Below are 24,329 nucleotides of genomic sequence, written 5' to 3' on the forward strand. Positions count from 1 at the left end.
TTTGTTTTCTCCACTTAACTATAGCTCAGGAGGCAGCATTTCAGCAGCTCTGAAATACCCCCCCCAAAAAAAAAGTAAAGGGGAAGTACCATCTTTACCACTTTGCAAAAGTTTACTGCGGGTCTCTCAAAGGTTACTGCCAGTCATACGGAGCAGACATCACCTTTGTCTGGATATGAGGAGAGGCAAGAATTGGGCTCATCAAGTCTTCTCCTAAAAATACCTAACTATTTGGGGACCTGTCCTTCCAGTTTTCCCAGAGCACAGAGTGCCTCACTCCTGGTCTCCACCCTGAGATCTGCTCAGGGGGTGCTGTGGGTCAGCAGCTACAGTGGCTCATGATTTAAATCCATGTAGAGGCAGATGGCAAGTGACACACTCCAGTTCAGAGGACTCCCCCATGGTCATAAATTTGACCATAGTTTGGGGAGGCATTTCATCCCATGGGGTTAGGAATGCTCATTCCCAGGTCTGGTGAAGATTGCATTGGCAGGCTACTCAATGTGCTTACACTGGACTAGTCCTTACTAACAGTAGCTAAAAGTCTCTGGACCACGTGTCTTACTAGGCTGTTGTGGTCTAAGAAAACATTCCCTCTTGTTGTATCTTCCCATATCTAGAGTGATGCTATTACAATCATTGATCTGGTAAAGAACTATGTATTTGATCAACTGCTTCAAGTCTTCTGGTCATCATTATTTTGTTGGAGGCTCAGTTACTCATTTGGTAATATAAAAAACATTAGTCTTATGAAACAGGCAAAATGCAAACAGTAGAGCTAATAACATCACTTGAGTTATAAGTAAATAGTTACGCCAAGAGCATCTTACACCAAGCCAGTTCTCGAAGATGTTATCAAGACTAGGAAGTGGGTCACTTAAAGAGGCATAGAGACCTCAGAATTTAGCAGGCTAATAGTCTGGCTACTATTATTTAAAATCTATTGAGTAAATTTCTTTAAGGCTTTGATATGGCTGAATATACATTCCAATCATATTGAAGTTACAAAATGCTGCTAAGTTGTCAAACTAGCCAAATACAAATCTCTTGAGCTTTACACATTGAGCTCATACCAATAGTGGATTGGTTGGGGTCATCTTTAGATTGTTACATATATGGCTTTGAGTCCAAGGGAATCCTAGAGGATATCTTCCTATCCATCCTGGTAGAAGCCAAGTCCATGAATTAGTACCGCAGATTTACTGAGTTCTCTTAGGTGCAACCTAGTGAATCTCCAGTCATCTGACCCAGTCTGTTCCATATCAGCCGCTATCTTTAAAGGTAATAATATGCAGGCATTGTTCATAGGTGCCCAGCCTAGTGTTACAAGTATGATTTCATTGTTCTCAACATAGAGGAGGCTTTAAACTCGAATGGCTATGTAAATTCATCCCTTGAATATGGGAGGTTCCCTTCCAATAACAGGAGGTTACAACTTTGAGACTTAGCTTGTTATTCTGACGGAAGCTGAGTGATCCTAAAGAAAAATTTATAATTACAGTCAGAGAGAATGCCATATTTCTTGATTTTCCAGTTTTAACTGTCTTCTACTGGGCTTCCTATTCACATATTCTCTCTCTCTCTCTCTTTCTCACACACACACACACACACACACACACACACACACACACACACGTCTCTTCTCCGTCTGTGGCACCAATCTTAATTATGATCATTTTAAAATACGTTGATAAACAGTCTTTTCAGTTATGAAAATCATATATATTTTATTTATAACTAATACACAGTGTACTTAAAATATGACAACTTTAACTTTTTACTCCTGATAATAATTGATTTTTTTATTTTACTTTCTAAATGCCTATGACTAATTCAGTGCAAACTCTCCTTCAGAGCTGAAATGTCTGAATATGATTTAACAACACTTCAAGTATTTTAAATCAATTGTATCTATATTCTTCTTATAGCTATTCTCCCAGAATGTTGTCAAACATCAATTATTGTCCAGCAAATGTGACCAATATTCTGATTTCTATCTCTACAAATGATTTAGGTTCTGAGATCTCACCTTTTACTATTCAGACTTTCATTCAAATTACTATTTTCAGTGGATTCCTCAACCCAAAATTGTGTCTGGTTGGAATTCTCCAGAGAGGAAGCTCCAGTATTTGGCCAGTGTTCAGGGGAGGGCAGACTCCCAGACACATTGTCTGGATTAGCATAAATAGGGGTGCAGCTGCATCTTAAATTTCCCATCTAGCCTTCTGTCTTCCTCATCCTTGGTGATGCTTCCTTGACATTCTCAGGAGCATGTGTTGCTTTCCAACTGCAGGCTCAATTTTATAATTATCCACTCTGCTTATTCACAAGTCTCTTATCTGTTCACCTTTCAGGTTGCAGAATTACCTTTCATTCCCATTCTCTTTTTTCTTTTTTTCTTTTTTGCCATTTCTTGGGCCGCTCCTGTGGCATATGGAGGTTCCCAGGCTAGGGATCGAATCGGAGCTGTAGCTGCCAGCACACGCCAGAGCCACAGCAACGCAGGATCCGAGCCTCGTCTGCAACCTACACCACAGCTCACTGAGCAAGGGCAGGGATCGAACCTGCAACCTCATGGTTCCTAGTCAGATTCGTTAACCACTGTGCCATGACGGGAACTCCCCATTCTCTTTTTTTCTTAAGAGTTAATAGATTAAAATCTTTCCTTTAAGACTGAGAAGGAACCGAGATAAAGAATATGTTTAGGAGATCTTTGGTGGCTCAGTGGGTTAAGGATCTGGCATTGTCACTGCTGCAGCGTGGGTCACTGCTATGGCATGGGTTTGATTCCTGGCTCAGGAGCTTCCATGTGTCATTGTAGGTGTGCCCTCCCACAAAAGAATGCGTTCATTGAATTATGTTTGATTGTGTCAGGGACATTGATTCCTCTATTTTATTGTTATTGTTAATTTCTTGTTATTTCTTGTTATTTTGTACTAGTTTTATAAAGTTGGAGTACTTCAGAGGGAATCACGGATTTTACCATGATTAAACTGATACTAAATTTTTTTTTTTTTTTTTTTTGTCTTTTTGCCTTTTCTAGGGCCACTCCCGCGGCATATGGAGGTTCCCAGGCTAGGGGTCGAATTGGAGCTGTAGCCTCCAGCCTACGCCAGAGCCACAGCAACGCGGGATCCGAGCCACGTCTGCGACCTACACCACAGCTCACTGCAACGCCGGATCCCCAACCCACTGACCAAGGCCAGGGATCAAACCCGCAACCTCATGGTTCCTAGTCGGATTTGTTAACCACTGAGCCATGACGGGAGCTTCAAAATTCTTACTCTAATTTTTTTTATTGACGATTATTGACATAAAACATATTAGTTGCAGATGTACAATGTAATGATTCAATGTATTGCCTATATTGCAAATTTATCAGCAATGTAAGTATAATTAACATCCAACACCATGCATAGTTGCAAGTTTTATTTTCTTGTGACAAGAATTTTAAGATTTATAGTTGACCCTTGACTGTCACAGGTTTGAGTTATGCAGGCCCACTAATAAGTAGGGTTTTTTTCAGTAGTAAATATCACAGTACTGCATGATCTGCAGTTGGTTGAATCCCCAGCTATGGAATCGGTGATACTGAGGACTGACTAGAAGTTATATTTGGATTTTTCTATTGCATGGAGGGTCTTTGTTTCTCAGTGCTCAACTCTACTCTCTTAGCAACTTCCAAATATGCAATTCAGTATTGTTAATTATAGTCATGATGCTGTGTAGTACACCCCCAGAACTTATTTATCTTATAACTAGAAATTTATATCTTTTGATCCCCATCACCAGTTTTTACCCACTCTTCATCCTGTCCCTGACAACCACTAATCTGTTTTCTGCTCAAGGCTTAGATTTTTGCTTTTGCTGTTGTTTGGCCTTTTTTTAAGATGCCACATATAAGTGAGATCATGGAGTATTTGTTTGACTTCTTTCACCTTGAATAATGCCCTCGAGGTCCATCCACATTGTTATAAATGGCAAAATTCATTCTTTTTATGACTGAGTAATATTCCATTGTGCATATATACTACATTTTCTTTATTCATTCATCTATTGATGGGCATTTAGGTTACTTCCATGTCTCGGCTGTGGTAGATAACACTGCACAGGGTGCAGTATCTTTTTGCATTAGTGTTTTTGTTTTTGTTTTTTTTTTCCACATAAATTCCCAGGAGTGGAATTGTTGGATCATGTGGTTGTTCTATTTTTAATTTTTTAAAACTATCATTTTTAAAGATTTTATTTCTTTGGGTATTTTTAGCCACACCTGCAGCATGTGGAAGTTCCCTGTCTAGGAATGGAACCCACACTCTAGTTGCAACCTGTGCCACAGCTGTGGCAGCACCTGATCTTTAACCCACTGTGCCACATAGGAACTTCCTATCTTTAGTTTTTTGAGGAACCTCTATCCTATTTTCCATAGCGGCTGAACCAATTTACATTCCCATCAAGAGGGCAGAGGAGTTCCCTTTTCTTTACATTCTAATCAGCTTGTATTATCTTCTTGGTAATAGCTGACTGGTATGAGCTCCTAACTCTTCACAATGTATAATTCATGCTAATTAATACAGTGCTTATTGAATACAGAACAAAATACATGTCTTTTTTCCCTTCAATTCTAAAATATGAACTAGAAGTAAAAATACAAGAATATTATACATTCAAAAATAATAGTTACAAGTAGGTGTCATATTTGCCAGCCAAATATTATGGTGATTAAATGACATCAATTTATTGTTCACTATCTGCTGAGCTTAGATGTGTACTGTAGTGTACAAGTGAGAGGTTGATTTTTATCAAATCTTTGCAAATGAATAAACAGAAAATCAGAATGGTATTCAGCCTCTTCTAGAAAGTTACATGGATAATAGATAATAGAGCTAGCCCAAACTCATGCATGTTTTATAATTTTCTAAAGTAATGCTTTTTTCCCTGAAATATGCTTTCTTCCTTACCTGATCTTTACCAAAATAAGATTTCAAATTTTAGGGAGAGATTTTGCCAGATATGGAGAAGTAAAAGCTGTATCACTCTGGGCTCGTGTTAGTTTCATTAGCTGTTGGACACCGTCTTGTCACAGACTTACTTGATATTTTTTGTTCCTTTCCATTATCACACACATGCACCTTACTTCTGGATAGTTACCATTTAAACAATAGCAATAAAAGAAAAAATTGGGAACTGGAATTAATAAATTGTGGCCCATAATCTTTTCTTCTAACAGAGAGAAGGAGAAAAGGATCATCGGGTACGTTTGGCTGTTGGAAATGGCTTACGGAGTGATGTATGGAGAGAATTTTTAGACAGATTTGGAAATATTAAGATGTGTGAGCTTTATGGAGCTACTGAAGGAAACATTTGTTTCATGAATCACACTGGGAAAATTGGATCAGTTGGGAGAGCAAATTTCTTTCACAAAGTAAGTACAATATTTTCCTTACAAAACTTTGTGCTTGTGAATTATGGTAAATAGTATCAATTAAAAAAAATTTTTTTTTGAGACCTTCTATGAATAACACAGTGACCTCTAGGTGAAGTGTGATGTTGTAGGTAATGAAAACCTCAATGATCTCCCATATTTTCCCTCTGTGGTATGAGAATGATGATAGCTAGTTCTTTCACTCAGTTTTCAAATTTAACGATATAACATATAAAAGCAAGCGTAGGTCTCAATATGTATATTAATTTGATGTTTTCCATTTTCTGTGCTTTCAATCCACTATTTTGTTTGTTTCGTTTTTATATCACTCAAAAATTATGTGTAGACTTCTAATAGATGGTTTCCTTAAAAACTTTATCAAGATATCACTAAAATATTAAGAGTCGCCAAAAAAAATATGTTCTTAGAAGTAAAAGACAGCTGATTTCTCAATAGCAGCCATGGAAGACAAAAGATCATGGATAGAGATCTGACACTTTCTTGGAAAAAATAATTATCAGAGCAGAAGTTATATTCAACAATACTGTTTTTAAAGAATAGAAGTGAAAATAAAGAAAAGAGTGTCAACATTTATATAACCTCTAGGGGAAATAAATCCAGAATCATAGTAGGATATTTTATTACAGCTCTTTCACTATTTGATAGGATATGCAAAAATTTCTTTCAATGATACAGCATATCACAATAATACAATAAAGACACTACTTGAAGTAATGAACATATTTAGGACACTGCATTTAAAAACTGCAAAATAGGAGTTCTCATTATGGCACAACGGAAATGAATCCGACTAGGAACCATAATGTTGCATGTTCGATCCCTGGCCTCGCTCAGTGGGTTAAGGATCTGGTGCTGCTGTGAGCTGTGGTGTAGGTCACATATGTGACTCAGATCATGTGTGGCTGTGGCTGTGGCTGGCAGCTGTAGCTCTGATTTGACCCGTAGCCTGGGAACTTCCATATGCTACACGTGTGGCCCTAAAAAGCAAAAAAAATAAAAAAATAAAAACTGCAAAATATGCATTATTTACAGACATTTATAAAACATTCGCAGAGGCTATAGGACCACTTAGGAAATTGTAGCAAATTTCATAGAATCAGGAGTTCCCGTCGTGGCGCAGTGGTTGACGAGTCCGACTGGGAGCCATGGGGTTGCGGTTCGGTCCTTGCCCTTGCTCAGTGGGTTGACGATCCGGCCGGCGTTGCCGTGAGCTGTGGTGTAGGTTGCAGACGCGGCTCGGATCCCGCGTTGCTGTGGCTCTGGCGTAGGCCAGTGACTACAGCTCCGATTCAACCCCTAGCCTGGGAACCTCCATATGCCGCGGGAGCGGCCCAAGAAATAGCAACAACAACAACAACAACAAAGACAAAAGACAAAAAAAGACAAAAAAAAAAAAAATTTCATAGAATCAACTACATATGGATTATGTTTTCTGATAGCAGCATAACTAAGATAGAACTATTTAAAATAACAGCTAGTTCACCTCCTATATTTGGAAATAAAATATCTCTAAATTTCTATGAGTCAAAGAAAAAAACAGTTGAAATAAGAAAATAATTTGAGCTGAGTCATAATGAAAATGTCACATTTCCAATCTTGTACACTCAGTAATAGCTGAAAAGTAGTGAGCTAGATGCTCATTTCTGTAAGTTAATTTTAAAAGCCAGCTAAAATATACTCAGATAAGAAGAAAGAAAGAATACATATATTAAAGGAATAGAAAAAAACATTTAGTGAGGAGTATCAAAAGAGATAAAAATAGAATTTTTAAAAAGTAAAGAAATAGATACAAAGCCGGTATGAATTACCCTAATGTTTGAAACTTAAAGAAGGTACAAATTATTTTTATAATGCATTCTTTGGGATTGTAAGGGTCTTATTGACATCTCTGTAATGCATCTGCATTGTGAACAAAAAAAATTTAGGGACAGTAAGTGCTGATGTTACTGAATTTTGCATTCTTTGCAGTTAATTTTCTTAGGGCATTGCACTCGTTCTGTATAAAATTTGATATTCGTGTTAAAGCTTTTTGGTGAAGCTGAGTTATTCCTACATCATCATGCAGTAGGAGTGCAATGAAGATTTGTATTTTGCATTACTGGTGTGATCCCTTATAATCTTCTATTATCTTAATAAAATTCTCTGTCAGACTGGGATAATGTCCATAATGCAGGAAGTCATTTGGAAAGTTTTTATTTGGAAAACTTCTGATTTTCAGCTCACATTAGATTTTTTTTTCTTTTTCAGTTTGGAAATGAAAAACACAGTACCTAATGTCATATTAATTATAGTCTTTTATCATTTCATTTGCATATTCTTTCATTCTGTAGTGGGTAATCGGAAAAAAATTGGACCAATAAATATTTCATAATTAAGTGGAGAGATTTAATAGGTTTATATCTCAAAATTTAAACCTTTTGGAAGCGTACATTTACCGCCTCAGAGAGGAATCAGCCTCTGAACAGAGATAGGATGTTATAAGTGAAAGAAAACGATGAAGCAACAACACAGAGTTCCTATGACCCAAGTGTTCTTATGTGCTAGGCTTCTTATTTAAATACATGAAACTGAAGAGCTGTGTGCCCCATATATGCCCCCAAATCAAACAATATAAAAAATTTGGTAACAGCGCATTTGAGAGACAAATCCAAGTAAAAGTTGTAGTCTGCCTTCTTTTTTTGTTTGTTTTGTTTTGTTTTTTAGGGCCGCTCCTACGGCATATGGAGGCTCCCAGGCTAGGGTTCCAATCTGAGCTGCAGCTTCCAGCCTACGCCACAGCCACAGCAACATGGGATCCAAACCGCGTCTGTGACCTACACCACAGCTCAGGGCAACGCCGGATCCTTAACCCACTGAGCGAGGCCAGGGATGGAACCCGCAACCTCATGGTTCCTAGTTGGATTCGTTAACCACTGCGCCGTGACAGGAACTCCTGCCTTCTCCTTTTCTACACTCCGTAGTAATAATTGAGAAGGAACAAACATGAGATCCAGAGAGGAAACACAACATGAAAAAATGGGAGAAAATGAATCTACATTAAAAAGCAGCTGAAAAAATATAGATGCACATCAAAGTAAGTATCCCCAAATGGCCAGAAAATATTTAGAAAAGCAATTTCTCATAGGTTCAAAAACATGTAATAATATTCTCTTTAACAATAAGAACTCAAAGGAAAGGAAAATGTGAGGAAAGTATAGATCAAAAAAGGAGTTGGGGAGTTCCCCTAGTGGCTCAGCAAAAATGAATCTGAATGGTAACCATGAGGTTGCAGGTTCTATTCCTCGCCTCGCTCAGTGGGTTAAGGATCTGGTTTTGCCGTGGGTTGTGGTGTAGGTCACAGACATGGCTCAGATACTGCGTTGCTGTGGCTATGGCATAGGCTGGCAGCTGTATCTCTAATTTGACCCCTAACCTGGGGACTTCCATATGCCACAGGTGCAGCCGTAAAAAGTGAGAGGAAAAAAAAAGAGCTGGAAAGTAGCCATGCTTAACCCACAGGGAAAAAAAGGGGGAAATAAGGGAAATGAAAATATTACAGAGATGAATGCCACACGGAAGGACTTAAAAATAAACAAGACTAAATATTGTGAGCGAGCAAGGTGGATGGGATTAAGGAGTAACACAAATATAAACAATAAGCAAATAATAATATAAAATAAAAAGGTAACTTTTGAAAACATAGACAATGATCTGACATGCTTAATTCATGCTCCTGCAGAAAAAAAAACAAAGTGAAAGAAATTGTTTGAAACCCAATAAAAGGGAACTTCCTGAAAACAAAGTTTTGAATCTTTCGCAAAAGAGCACATTAACTGCTATATAGCACAGGGAGCTCTATCCAATATTCTACGATAATCTATATGGGAAAAGAATCTGAAAAATAATGGATGTGTGTATGTATATAACCATATCACTTTGTTGTGCAGCAGAAATGATTATAGAAAATATTTAGAAAAGCAATTTCTCATATAAATCAAATGGTTGATTTATACATTGTAAATAAAACTTCAAAAAAAGAGCACATTGTGTTCTAGGGGAAAAAATATGATACAGAATGATTGTCAGAAAATATATTCATGGAGTTCCCTGGTGGCTCAGCTGGTTAAGGATCCAGCATTGTCACTGCTATGGCTTGGGTTCGATCCCTAGTCCAGGAACTTCTGCATGCTGTGGGCATGGCCAAAATATATATAAATACATATACATATTATTTATTTACTGAGCATAAATCATAAATTGACAAACCATAAAGAGATGCTAAGGCAGAAAAAGCAAAGAATGTGCAAAGTGTAGAGTGAAGATGGGAAATGTTGCAGGCATTTCTCAGAACGGAAATAATACACTCAGTCTCTCCACCCAAAACAGGAAAGTAGTTTTCACCTGAAAATTTTAGCTCTGACAAAGTTCTCCTTCAAGTATCAAGGCAACAAAGAGGTGCTCTCAAACTTTTAAGAAATCAAAAGAACATAATCCCTATGGATTTACAGGAAGGTACTAGTTCTTTATATTCCCTGAATGAAAATTTCTGGGCAACCTGAAAATAAAGCAGAGTTTAGAAATGAAGGGAACCACCATCAGTTAGAAGGTTTGATTGAATCCATTTAAATGTGGAGGCTTGAAAAGCTCTGAAGTATATTTATAGATCGAAGTATAATCCTGACAATACAAAAATGTTTATCACTAACAAAAATGGGCATTGGGTGGGAGGAGAGAGGGAGGAATAAGTGCTAACTAGCTCAGCTTTCCTGGTGATAAATCCATAAAGACAAAGTAAAGTATGGGACTTAATAAAAAAGTTCCTTTTCTTCACAATTTTATAAACTTTTTTATTATCTTAAAGTTAATCTTTTGGGGATTTTTTTTTAAAGTTTTTTAAATTAAAGTAAAGTTGATTTACAGTGTTGTGCCAATTTCTGCTATACAGCCAAGTGGCCCAATCACTTTTCTTTTTTATCATATTCAATATTCAATAATGTTCTTTTTTCTCATATTATCTTCCATCATATTCATATCCCAAGAGGCTGGATGTAGTTCCCTGTATTATACAGTAGGACCTCATTGCTTATCCATTCTAGGTGTATTAAAGGTAGACACCTTTTAGGGACTGGGAAATTGAGCCAACTGTAAAGTTAGGAAACAGGCCACACAGGACCACCCTCATGCCTGACATCGGTTGCAGTTTGGGAGTCCCTGAGACCCCCTGTAGGTTTGATAATTCCCTAGAAGAATGCACAAAACTTACTGAAAGCTGTTATAGTTAAGTTTATTATATCTAAAGGGTGTAGCTGCACATCAGCCAAGGGAAGAAGCAATGGAGTAGAATCCGGGTGGGTAACCAGTGCAAGGCTTGCAGCTGTCCTCTCCTGTGGAGTCAGGACTGCTTTACTCTCTGGAATTGATAAGTGACAATATACATGGGGTTTTGCCAACTCAGGAAGCTCACCCAACCTTGGTGTCCAGAGTCTTTGGGGGGCTCAATCACTTAAGTCTAGTTGGCTGCTTCTATGGCTGACCTCCACGTCCAGGCCCGCAAGAGGTCAAGATGAGTGATGCACAGTCCCCACCCTGCATCTCATGATTGACGTGGCTCAGAGACCCATGTCATTTAGTCACTATCATTTAGTGACTATCTGGTTGCCCAAGGCCTGTAGGCAAACAAAAATAGTCCTATCCCTCATGACATTGGGAGGGCTTAGAGGCCCAGGCTTTGTTAAATTTGGGGTTAAAGTTAAATTCTTTTACCCCATAGAGACTGATATCTCTTATGCTAAAGAAACAGTTTAGTTTAACCTTCGTTCCATTTTCTTCTGTTAAATTCAAGAAAATTTAAATTGATTGCATTGATTAAAATGGTGCGGTTTCATTGATTTAAGTGCATTTGTAATGCTGTGCAACAAATGTATTTCTTTATATATATTTACTATGATTCCAATATGCCTGACACAGCAAACAAAGTGGACATAATTCCTGCCCATGGGCAGGTTTTGTTCCACTGGGGAAGACAGAAAACAAACAAAATCAATAAATAAAATACAGTCTGTATTACTGTATTACATATTCATAAGTGCAAAAGAGGGAAATTAAATAGGAAAAGGAGAGAGAGAATGTGTGTGTGTGTGTGTGTGTGTGTGTGTATTGGGAGGAGTGATTGAAATTTTAGCTGAGATATCCAGGGGTGACTTTCACTATGTTAAAAATATACCATGTAAAGAATGATTTACTTTGGGTTGAGATTGGGGAGATTTAAATGTTTATTCTTATTTTTCTGTTTTATTGATTTTTTAACAATGATTTTTTCAGTGCAACTCTATGAACCATTCAGAACTATGCTGTCCCAAAACTATGCATCCTCAAAATCAATATTCGTAATGTCTCAACTCTATAGAACAGTACATATGTTACTATATAATGTATATATATAATGGATAGATGATAAATTTATGATTTGTGTGTGTGTGTGTGTTTGTATCATTTTAGGGACTTCTGTTTAAGAAAACAGAGAAACTGCTCTTTGCCTCTGGTGCCAGATAAATGAGCCAGGACTACATAAGTTGAGGCAATGTGGTATAATGTTGAAGGAAAAAACCCTGAGCTGGAATCACTGTACCTAGGGCTCTAGTCTCAGCTCTGCCTCTACTTACCTTTTTGACTTTGACAAGTCACTTTCTTTGGGATCCCAAATCTCCTTGTGGATTAATAGAGGAAATGGTTTTTGTGTTCCCTTTCCAACTTGTAAATTTACAGAACTGAGTATGCAAAAGCACACAGGTACCTGTGGAAACTTCAAGGGCCAGTGTGTGCTGCACGATGCTGCAGACCCATTTGCCTAGACTATAATGAATGGGACCCCAGCAGCTGTGCTCTGGCCTTGTATACCTGTCCTCTTCCTCTACCTATTCCTATATGTATTCTCTACATATGCATTTAAGAGATATTAAAGTGTGATGTCTATTTATTTTATTAATTTATTTTTTTAGCCACACCCATGGACTGTAGAACTTCCTGGGCCAGGGGTCATACCCTTGCCACACAGAGAACCCAAGCCACAGCAGTGACAATACCAAGTCCTTAACCCACTAGACCACCACGGAACTCCCATTAAAAAAAAAAAATCTGTGTTACTCTAACAGCCATTTTTGTAACCTTGTGGGACCTCTTGAAGGTGGGGCTGGGTGGGGGGGACAGAAATCCTGCTAGCTGAGACTTAATGTTCTAATCCAGGTTACTTCTTAAAGATGCTGTGATATATTTAAATTTCATTTGAATTATAAAATTACTCAATTTCTGACCATCAAGTCCCCTGGATCTGATAACAATTCACACTGAACAGTGATTTGGTGTGAAATCGTTTTTTTTGCTTTTTGTTTTTTTGCTTTTTAGGGCCTTACTCACAGCATATGGAGTTTCCCAGGCTAGGGGTCTAATTGGAGCTGTAGCTGCTGGCCTACACCACAGCTCACAGCAATGCAGGATCCTGAGCGAGGCCAGGGATCAAACCCACAACCTCATGGTTCCCAGTCGGATTCATTTCCACTGCGACATGCTGGGAACTCCATGGTATGAAATAAATCTTATGCATGCCTGTAGTTGACAAATAAGTTAAAAGAAATAACATCAAAGCTGACACGAGCAGTTAGTGGGCAGGTTTTTAAAAATATAAAGCATGTTAAAACAGGAGAAGAAGAATGGGTAATGAATGGGGCTCTGTTCTTATTTGTCCAAAATGATAAATGCAGTTCTCGAATTTATGGAATCTTTCTTTTTACCAGTCATTAGGCAAGTGGCCAATATCCTGTTATCCTAATTACAGACAAAGACCAACAAGATGCAAGCTTGCATTTTATCAAAGAATCGTTATATCTAGAATAACAACATATTTTGCTTCACTGTCTCTTTCATTGGCTTGCATCTTAAAATAGGATAATATTAATTTCTACCTTAGAGAGTGTTTTGATGATTAAGAGCACAGCACAGTGACTGGGACACAGTAAGTGTTCAATTAATACCAGTTGCTCTTGTTTATATTTTAACTGAAATAATGAATTGCGATTGTAGTTACATGCTGATTTTCTGAGATGAAAAACCAGGGATGTTTGTGTTTATAGTCTTTGATAGTAAATAATGCTATTACATTTCTCTCACTAATCTTCTTCATCTCTTCCCGTGTATCTGTTCTATATTTGTTCATTTCTCTCCTCCTCTTTGTCCTCCTCCTTTTCTCTCTTGCCCTCTTCCATGTGTCATGCCTTATTATTTTTTTCTGACTTCATCAAGTTACCTCCATTTTAGTTGACTGTGTTCTAGTTCAGCTTAATAAGATGGCTTGTTTGATTGGGAAAACCTCAATTTTCTTATGTGTGAAATGAACCAATCCTCCATTTTCACCCAGAGACCGGTTTCAGTGGATCTATGAGTCTATATGTCTTTGAGAGTATGAAGGTTACAGGAGCAGGGGAGCTGGAGATACTGGGAGCAAGAAGAGCTGTCCAGTTAGTTAGTTTCCCAATATGATGAGGATGTTCCAACAAATTTGCCTTCTCACCGCACAGGAGCATACAGAGCTACTGATGCTTAATTCCAGGACATGAAGATGAAAGGCCTAGGGAAATGGTCTAAGTAGGTGACAGTGAGTGTCTGGGGGGCAGCTAATCCCTTTCCAAGGGATAGTAGGTTAAAATAGAAACCACAATCCTTGCAATCACATAGCTTACATTTTAGTTCTTTAAAACTTTCCATTTCAAGAGATATTTTGAAAGACTGCAAAACAGAGAAGGTGAGAAAGTGGTCCTCTTACCTCTGGTTGGTTGGTAGAGTCTGTGATTGAATGCAGGGGTTGCTTTCTGCCAATGATTCAAAGTTAAAAATAGTCAGGCGTTTCTAAGGTAATGTGCATCAGAAAAGAAATGGAAGTAAATGCCAGTACGTGGGTGCCCCTTAGTGACACTTTCACTTCTGATTTTCAGATATTTAGCTTTCCATCAGGAAAGCTTACTTATTTTAATAAATGCACATTCTTTTTTTTTTTTTTTTTTTTTTTTTTTACTATTTCTTGGGCCGCTCATGCAGCACATGGAGGTTCCCAGGCTAGGGGTCCAATTGGAGCTGTAGCCACCGGCCTACGCCAGAGCCACAGCAATGTGGGATCCGAGCCGCATCTGCAACCTACACCATAGCTCACGGCAACGCTGGATCATTAACCCACTGAGCAAGGGCAGGGACCGAACCCGCAACCTCATGGTTCCTAGTCGGATTCGTTAACCACTGCGCCAGGACGGGAACTCCAAATAAATACACATTCTGATTCTCTATTTCAGCTGATAGAGCATTAAACTATGACCAGTAGATGTCACTGCACAAGTAAATAATTAAGTCTTAGTTTTGTTTGATTTTTTTTTTTTTGCAGCTTTTTTTCACTTTTGCCTTGATAAAATATGATTTTCAGAAAGATGAGCCCATTAGAAATGAACAGGGCTGGTGCAGTCATGTGAAAAAAGGTAAGATTCTTATATTCAGAGATGTCTCCTTGGGCTAAACTTTGGAAATTCTGTTTAATGACCGAATTTAGAAAAGAAAGAATGGTTCTTTCTAGTATGTACGTGGCTTGGAATTTTAATGCAGCCCGTTATTAGAAGTTAGGGGCTCCAAGTGGGTCACTCAGATGGTAATTGCAAAAACTTAAAAGTGATTACTATTGGGTTTGGAGTTTTCCTAATCCCCCCTTTCCAGTTTGTAACTGTGGTATATGTCTGATGTCTTATGTTACTGAAATGTCATATGAAAACCACCTGAAACTAACACAGCATTGTAAGCAACTACAATCCAATAACATTTAAAAAAAAAATGAATGACAGTTTATGAGTCTACATATAGTAGAAAGTGAGGCAGGTTTGGATTTAAATCTGGGCTCTCACTTTTAGATACTGTCCAACTTTAGCCAGGTTCATTTTCTTCATATGTAGAGTAGAGGTGACAGTATTTCTTTGATGAGGTTATTGTTGACAGTTAAATGAAATGACATGTGCAGAGCTCTGTGCATGTAGCTTGTTACCTCCCTCCCCTTCTCTTCTCCCTCCCACTCGTCCTCTCCACCAAGCTAGACTTTCTTTCAGTTTGAGATTGGAAAGTTATTGAAAGCAAGTGCCCGAGTTAACACACAGCTGCATCTTATCAATCTAGAAAATTAAATATAGAGATGTGTCCTTAGAATTGTTTTGAGATTTAGTCTGAAAAAATCAGGCCAAAATTGGGAGTTCCCAGTGTGGCTCAGTAGTAATGAACCTGACTAGTATCCATGAGGACACAGGTTTGACCCCTGGCCTTGATCAGTGGGTTAAGCATCTGGCAGTGCCGTGAGCTCTGGTGTAGGTTGCTGCCATGGCTCAGATCCTGAGTTGCTGTGGCTCTGGTGTAGGTCTCAGCTGCAGCTCTGATTTGACCCCTAGCCTGGGAACTTCTTTATGCTGCAGATACAGCCCTAAAAAAGCTAAAAAACAAGAAAAAACAAAAAAAAAAGGAAAAAGAAAAAAGAAAATGGCCAACATTACTTTTTCTTGCCTTAGAATATGATTAAACTGTATTTCAAAGATGACTTCAAATATGGAGGTAATATTCTCAAACCTGTTTTTTTTTTTCTAGTAGCTGAAAGATTGGAAAAAATTATGTAAGCCCTATCTATTAGAAAACAAATTTCCCAATCCTCTGAATTTCAAGCCAAAGAGCATTTATCAAATATCTTTCTCTAATTTAACTCTATAGACAGTGTCTGAGAAAAGCCATTTCTAGGGAGATTACGAAGAACTTTAAGCACACTTTTCTAGTGTGTTTTATTAATTATGATTACAGTAATATCTGTCACTTGAATCCTAGAACCACTTATGCAACCTAAGGGTTTTTCAAAAGCGGATTGTCCCCAGATTTCCACTTTACAGTTTTGCAATTCTTGTTACGGATTTCTCATTACTTTCCATTAAAGCATTGTATCTTGCATCAGTTATGCCTAGAAGGGAAAGATAAGAATACACTCTGACCTCTTTAAGCATTTGTAACAATTAATTTGTCAGAGAAGAAACTGTCCTCTGTGTCCTGAAGAAGGAAAATAAAGAGCATAAATTTTAAGGGAACTATAAGAGGCTTGGAAAATTCCAAAATGTACGTGGGGAATGTAGACTCATGGGATATGCAATGAAGGAAAGACTTTGGAGTCAGATGGACCTGGTGTTAAAAAAAACCCCAACATCAACTTTTGGCGGCTGTGTAATGTTGGATAGAATGACTTTTTCTCCCCCAGTTTCTTCACCTATAAGATGAAGACCTGGTCTATTGGTTGGTGATGAGGATGATAAGGGATACACATGTAAAGTGCTCAGAATAGTGACTGGTGCCCAGAAAGTGGTCCATCAGTCTAACAAGGGCAATAATGCTGCTGCTGCTGGTGGTGGTGGTGGTAGTGATGACCAGTGAGGGGGTCTCTGCCGAGGCAGGGCAGACAGGTTTTGGCCAGTGGCATGTATGCCCTTGGAACCCATAATGTCCAGAAGGAGTGGGAACGATCAGAGTTGAAAAAGAGAGTGTTAAAATGGCATGCATTGCTTTATAGTTTGCTGCAGGGCAGCCTCATCGAAGTCGTCACATAGATGTCAGCTGTCTTCACAGTGGTCCAACATAGCAAGTCAATAATTATCTTGACGTCTTCTGGGGACGTGATGGCAGCTCCCCTTTGTCTTCTACTTTTCTCTTAGAAATAGTTTTTTTTTACTTTGATGATTACTGGGCAATATCTTGATTACCTTGGATAAATCTTATTTAAAAATTATTTCACATGTGTCTAAATAGAAGTAAAATGAGTAAATTTCATATCTCATCTCCTGTGCCTTGAGGATCTCCAGAGTAACCTTCCAGAGGAATAAAACATTTCCTGAAACTTCTAATAGCATATGAATTAAACCAAAGGTAATATTGTACAGAAAAGTCATAGATGAATTTGAGTTCTTGGTCCCTTCCTTTCTATCTGTTGGACTTTGGTCACTTAACTTCACTCTGCCGGGCCCTCGTCTCTTCCCTATGAAATAGGGATTGTCAGGATCAATTTCTAAGAATTTCTGTAAAAAATAAGATGATAGTTGCCATTCTTCTGAGGCTTGCTCCACAGTAAGTGCCCAATAAGTAAATATGGCTACTATCATGATCTTTTAAAAATTATTATTATTGTTATTTAAATAATGATCATTTTATCAATGTTAGAATCTACATAGTCCAAAAAAAGTAGCCATTAGCCTATCTACCCAGGATGTAAAATGACTTTACTATCTCTTTATTTACATCCAGCTTCCTGTTTGTTAGGTTTTTCCAAAGTGATTTGTGCTTTGACAGTCTGTGAAAGATGAGCTGGATGTAGGCACCCGGAGGAGCTGTTGTCAAATATACAAAAATATGTTTGGAGGAAAACTAAGCTACACGGGTCCTGTTGGTCAGATGTAATTCAGGTCCACACATGGTGTGTGTAACAGAGTTTTGTTTTGTTTTTTTTTATCTTTTCTAGGGCCGCACCCACAGCATATGGAGGCTCCCAGGCTCGGGATCTAATCGCAGCTGTAGCTGCCGGCCTACCCCACAGCCACAGCAACGCGGGATCTGAGCCACATCTGCAACTGACACCACAGTTCATGGCACCGCCGGATCCTTCACCCACTGAGTGAGGCCAGGGATCGAACCCTTAACCTCATGGTTCCTGGTTGGGTTCGTTAACCACTGTGCCACGACGGGAACTCCCAGTAACAGAGTTTTAATCATGTCACGGAAAATGCCTCTCTCACAGGGGAACCTGGACTCCTCATTTCTCGAGTGAACGCAAAGAATCCTTTCTTCGGCTATGCTGGCAATAAGAAGCACACAGAAAAGAAATTGCTTTGTAATGTGTTTAAGAAGGGAGATGTTTACCTTAACACCGGAGACCTAATGGTCCAAGACCAGGAGAATTTCCTTTATTTTTGGGACCGTATTGGAGACACATTCAGGTATGAAATAGTGTTGGTTGCTCTGCTTGTTCCGACCGTGAACCCGGGTCAAGCTAGGCTCGGTGGAACATTGTACACCATCTGCTGTCTAGTCTAGGGCTCTGAGCCCTTTTAGCTCAGTCTTGGCTCCCTGTTTAAAAATTCACTGCCCATCTGTTTCTAGATTGGAACATAAGTTCCATTTTGATGTCATTTTTATAATTATCTTAAGAATCAGTTTGGTCCAAATCACTGAGCTCCTTTTTTAAGAATATGAAACAGGCAGACGGATGGGATATGTAAACGGTAGGGTTAAAACAGCAAACCAATATAGTCAAATATGTTTTTGTTTTGTTTTGTTTTGTTTTGTCTTTTTTAGGGCCACACCTGCGGCATGTGGAGGTTCCCAGGCTAGGGCTCCAATCCGAGATGCAGTTGCCAGCCTAAACCACAGCCACGGCCACGGCCAGGGATTGAACTCGCTTCCTCATGGATACTAGTCGGGTTTGTTAACCACTGAGCCACGACAGGAACTCCATCAGATATGGACTTAAATCTTGACCTAATGGCAAAAATAATGAAATGATAAAATTGCCCTTTCTTGTATTTTCTTTTTAATTCCTTAGGATTATTTTAGGTTTATGAATTTACTTTTCTTTGCTCATCAGTGACTGTAGAACAGTGAAGGTCAGACAGGAGACAGTCCAAACATGTTTGAATGAATAAATGAATTATACTTCCTACTCCCTCCCCTTCTTTGCACCGATGTTAGGAGGTCACCTTATGTAAAATCACTTTAATTAAAATATTCATTCATGTGCATTAAAAGAGCCAGAGGGGTTAATCCTTAGAAATTAAAGAGAGGCAGGGCACTGAGAGACAATGATAGCTCTCCTTTCAGGTTTTCCTCTCTGTCTTTAAAGATAGAGAATGCTTTATACTCAACTGTTACTATATCACACCATAAAGCAAGAGTTATTCTTATTTTTATGACATTTAAAAACATTTTGCAGTGAACAATTTATACCAGTGAGACACAGAAAAAGTAATTTTAACTAAAAAAATAAACAGGCACTGCTTTTGTTGACTTAAGTTCTCCCTGAGACAAGTCTTTCATCTTTCAAAATTGCCATTGTTACTGGTTATTAGGTGCTTGCACAGAGCCAAATGCCAGACTCTTAACACTTAAACCTGGGTACCTCCTTCTTCACATACAGGTGTACTAACTGGAACTTGTGTTTTGTTCAGATGGAAGGGAGAAAATGTTGCAACCACAGAGGTTGCTGCTGTTATTGGAATGTTGGATTTCATACAGGAAGCCAATGTCTATGGTGTGGCTGTGCCAGGTATGAATATATTTCAGGTGTTTGGAGGATTCCCAGAAGAGAATGTGCTGCTTTTCTTTAGTTTTGTAACTACTTCAGCATTTCATATTGTATATATTCCAATAAATACCTTAGTTTTGGCTTGGCAAGTAACATCCTAGACCAAACTAGCGAACTTTACAATCACCCTGAGGAAAGGTACCAACTGTGTTTTAATGTATGCAGATCTGGAAAAACATTGGTCAGTGACTCACTGCTAGAAATAGTTACAGCTTTTCAAAGGTGTATTATTTTTCCCTTGATGACTAGAGTGTATACATACCACTAAAGAAGGACATGTTCTAAGTTAAATATTTAACAACACTGACTTGTAGTCAAGTTGAATCTTTTTCAGAAATTATTTTAAAAGCTGTTTGGCCTCATACATCTTTCTAAATGTGCATGTAAGGATTTGTCCCATACTGGTGAAAATGGCAAAGGAAAGTGACCAACTTGAAATCACAGGACAGCTATTCCCCTTCACTGCCCCTTCCCCCTTTAAGCAAATGACAGTATTTTCCAGCTAATATTTATTTGTAGGTGTAGGGGCCACTAGGGGTGGGAGTATTTGGTAGGGGAGCAGAGGAAAAGGATGTTTAATAGACAGTCACTGGGTGCTGGGGAAATGCTGCAAGAGATTCAGATTCCCTGGAAAAGGGTAGCATAATAGCAAGAAGCAATCTGTGGAGTTAAGGAATCCCAGGCTGTAGTTTCTTAACTAAAACTAATGCCCTTTATTTTTTGTGTTGCAGCTTAACGTAGACATTTCTCTGAATATACATTTGCCTTTAAATAAAAGTTTCCTCCTAATATTTTATATTAGTAGTGGTAAGGGAGTTCCTGTCGTGGCTCAGAGGTTAACGAATCTGACTAGCATCTATGAGGACAGGGTTCGATCCCTGGCCTCACTCAGTGGGTTAAGGATCCAGTGTTGCAAGGAGCTGTGGTATAGGTCGCAGACATGGCTCATATTCTGCGTTGTTGTGGCTGTGGTGTAGGTTGGCAACTACAGTTCCGTTTCTACCCCTAGCCTGGCACCCTCCATATGCTTGGGTGTCGCCCTAAGAAAGTAAAAAAAAAAAGCAAAAAAAAAAAAGTAGTGGTAGGTTCAAATTATGGGTCATTGCTTGTGTTTTCCATTCTATTTCAGTATTGTAATGTAGAAAATTAAAGATAGATGACTTTGCACTTCCCTTTTCCTAAATTATTTCTATGGAGTAATTCATATGCTCAGAGAAAAACCAACCCATTTATGCTGCAGTTGCATTGTTGTGGCTGCAATAAGTGTAATATCTATGTTTGTAAAAATTAGTGTGTGTGTAATTAATAAGAATTTTTTAAAAAATTTACCTACTACTTGCAAAACTGACTTTACTATAAACTTTTTTTTTTCCAGATTATGAAGGAAAAGCAGGAATGGCTTCTATTACTTTAAAACCAAATAAATCTTTAGACTTGGAGAAAGTTTATGAACAAGCTGTAACATTTTTACCAGCTTACGCCTGCCCACGATTTTTAAGAATTCAGGTAATTTTACCTCCCCATAAAATTTAAAGCCAGGAATCTAGGAGATAGTTTCTTTACAAAATAATAGTTACCCTTAAATGATATGTGCATTTTATTTTTATTAGAAAATTTCAAGAACAATGAAAAGCATCAGGATGCTAATTTGTGCTAGATTTGAAGCCTAAGCACAATGCAATGCTAGAAAATCTTTGACCTTGTCCTCTTTATAGCTCTCCTCCCTTTCGGTCTAAACAAATGATGATCCCAGTGATGGCAGCAAGACAAAACCACATCTCACCCATGCCTTTCTGCTTTGTGAAGACATTTGGTGCTATGTCCTAAAATGAGGTTCCACCTCCTGACATCAAAGGGTCTACAGGATGTGTACAGACCCTCAAGGCAAATGGCATTCAGCAATTTTGCTTTTAATTTTTATCCCCATTCTGTCTGATCTCCCTCAGGGACTTTATATTTGAGGGGCATTCTAAACTCCTTTGTTTGTGAGAAGTGGGCTCTCTCTTAGCTTGCTGGAAGTCAAGTCCAGTCAAAAGAAAACAGATTTACTCAGCTACTGGATGATTTTATCTGCTCATTTATTCAGCCTTTTGTTCATTTAATATTGTGCTGCAGATACGATTCCCCAAAACTCATACTCATCATCTCTTATCATCTAATCGTATAGAATTTTTCTGGAAATATTTGTCATGTCACTATTAGATCCCTGATGGAGCAATAGCTGACTTCATATTCTTTTTTAAAGCATTTACTGAGTGGTCCTACTGGCCAGGTCACCGGTTGGCCAATGAGACGCATCATCTACACTGTCATAAATGCAAATGCCATTTAGGTGATATTTTAAGAGATTTTACATACATATTCTCAGATTATTTTCATAACAATCCTCTGAAATACTAAAGGTAAGGAACACATTTTTCATTGAAAATTGTCATGCTCATTGCAGATTCACATTAATTTATACGAAACAAAATGGAGAGATTCCCGTGTGCCTTTTAAGCCAATGGTTACATTTTTCAGAATGATTACAACCAGCATATTGACATAAATATATCCACCTATCTTATTAAAATTTCCTCTATTTTACTTGTGCTCATTTGTGTGTATGTGTGTATTACGTTCTTTATACTTTTATTACCTGTGTAACTTCATGCATCAATGACTGTATTCAAGACATGGACAATTCCAACACCACAAGGCTCCCTCACGTTGCCCTTTTATAACCACACCCAGCTCCCTCCTGCCCCTCCCCATCTTGCTCCAGAAAGAATATATTTTAATGGAGAGTAAAATTGATGGATCAAATAATATTCTAAAAATTTCCCTCCATGGACAACTTAAAATTCACTTTCATTAAGCAAAAGAAATATTTGGGCATAGGACTCCTCTATAAGATTAAATCAGTCTTGTACAAATTTAGGAAATATTTTAGCATTATTAAAAGTCTAAAAGAACTTGGGCCCTTTGCAATAAGTGTTACATTTATTGCAATATTTGCTGTCGTTAGCACAATGCATGACACTTACTTGGAAGTAAAAATATTTAATAAATGGTCTCTCATATAAGCAATGCAAAAGTATGTTATTTCTGACAAAATGAAATGACAACTTAATAAAAATCTGTTTAGCACAGATTTTAAAAGAATTACTTTGCCAATAAATTTACAAAATTTTAAAAATTGATAATTACTCAGTACGGCTAAGGTGAAATTAAACTGGTCCTTACATTTTGTTTGTGGAAACACACATTGTTAACTCTCTGGAAAACAATTTGGTAAATTTGCAATCACGTTCTTAGAATTTGCATGTATTTTGATTTACTCATTTCATTTCTAGCAATTTACCCTTAGGAAGTAATTAAAGATGCATAAATGTTATATATAAAGACATTCTTCCAAGTATTACTTATTGTAGTAAAATTTTTTGATATTCTCTATCAGTTTAAGAATAAGAGTAAGGCTAATTAAAATTAGATGAGATCTTAAGAAACCATTAAAAAGTATCATTTAGAAGAAAATTACCTAACCTGGAGAAATATGCCTGGTATAATATTGCTTTTGTTTTTGTAAAGGTAGAACATCACATTGTATAGAGAGAATGAAGTTGCTAATTTTCGAACAGAGAGAAAAGAATGCGATTGCATTCCCATCGAATTCTGTGTTAACAGTGCTCAGCTAAGGGCTGAGATCAGGGAAGGAGGTTCAATAAGAAGTTGATTTGGTTGAATTGGTTCAGAAGGATGCATCTAAATGGCCGAATTACTCCTAGAACCTCATATGCACCTCGTACATGTTATCTGACTTAAAACCAGGTTGCTTCTCTGTGCCTGAAGCTACCACAGAAATACATCTTTATTGCATTTAAATTCCTTAAAGCAAAGATTCTTCAACTTTATCAATTTGTAGCATCTTAAGTGTCCTAGTAATTATTTCATAGTACTCTTGGCTCAAAACAAATACCTACACCTTCATTTATCCGGTAGTTAGGGCAAAATAAGTTACTAAGTATTTAGGTCTAGTAAGTTAGCTGTCATGTGAAAAAAGCAATGCATAGAAATTGAAGGTAAATGCTTTTATTTCTTATTTATTTATTTATTTATTTATTTTAAAGATGGTGTGTAGAGGGAATTTTATTTATTTATTTATTTATTTATTTAGTTTTTTTGCCATTTCTTTGGCCGCTCCAGCGGCATATGGAGGTTCCCAGGCTAGGGGTCAAATCGGAGCTGTAGCTGTCAGCCTACGCCTGAGCCACAGCAACGCAGGATCCTAGCCATGTCTGCAACCTACACCACAGCTCATGGCAACGCTGGATCGTTAACCCACTGAGCAAGGGCAGGGATTGAACCCGCAACCTCATGGTTCCTAGTCGGATTCGTTAACCACTGAATAAGGAGTTCGACGGGAACTCCTTATTTCATTTTTAAATAAACACTAGTATTAAGGAAATGGAAGTTGGGTATTGTACAAGTTCTCACATTTTGGAATTAAGATGGTACTGAACAGGGCTT

At 37.9% G+C, this 24,329-nt stretch overlaps 1 protein-coding gene across 14 annotated transcripts in view; it reads left to right on the forward strand.

The window, feature by feature from the left end:
- Positions 1-24,329, forward strand: part of SLC27A6 (solute carrier family 27 member 6) — a 98,520-nt gene that overhangs the window by 38,871 nt on the left and 35,320 nt on the right. For 10 of the 14 annotated variants that reach the window (XM_021084722.1, XM_021084725.1, XM_021084724.1 and 7 more), the window contains exons 5-9: positions 5,228-5,422; positions 14,847-14,937; positions 18,258-18,456; positions 19,684-19,781; positions 21,196-21,326. In XM_021084722.1, coding sequence (XP_020940381.1) covers positions 5,228-5,422; positions 14,847-14,937; positions 18,258-18,456; positions 19,684-19,781; positions 21,196-21,326 — 714 coding nt within the window. Of the gene's footprint in view, positions 1-5,227; positions 5,423-14,846; positions 14,938-18,257; positions 18,457-19,652; positions 19,782-21,195; positions 21,327-21,535; positions 23,964-24,329 lie in introns of those variants that run through there. The other 4 variants (XM_021084735.1, XM_021084734.1, XM_021084732.1 and 1 more) reach the window with 2 other exon arrangements.

Source organism: Sus scrofa, chromosome 2 (genome assembly GCF_000003025.6).
Source record: "Sus scrofa isolate TJ Tabasco breed Duroc chromosome 2, Sscrofa11.1, whole genome shotgun sequence".
NCBI lineage: Eukaryota > Metazoa > Chordata > Mammalia > Artiodactyla > Suidae > Sus > Sus scrofa.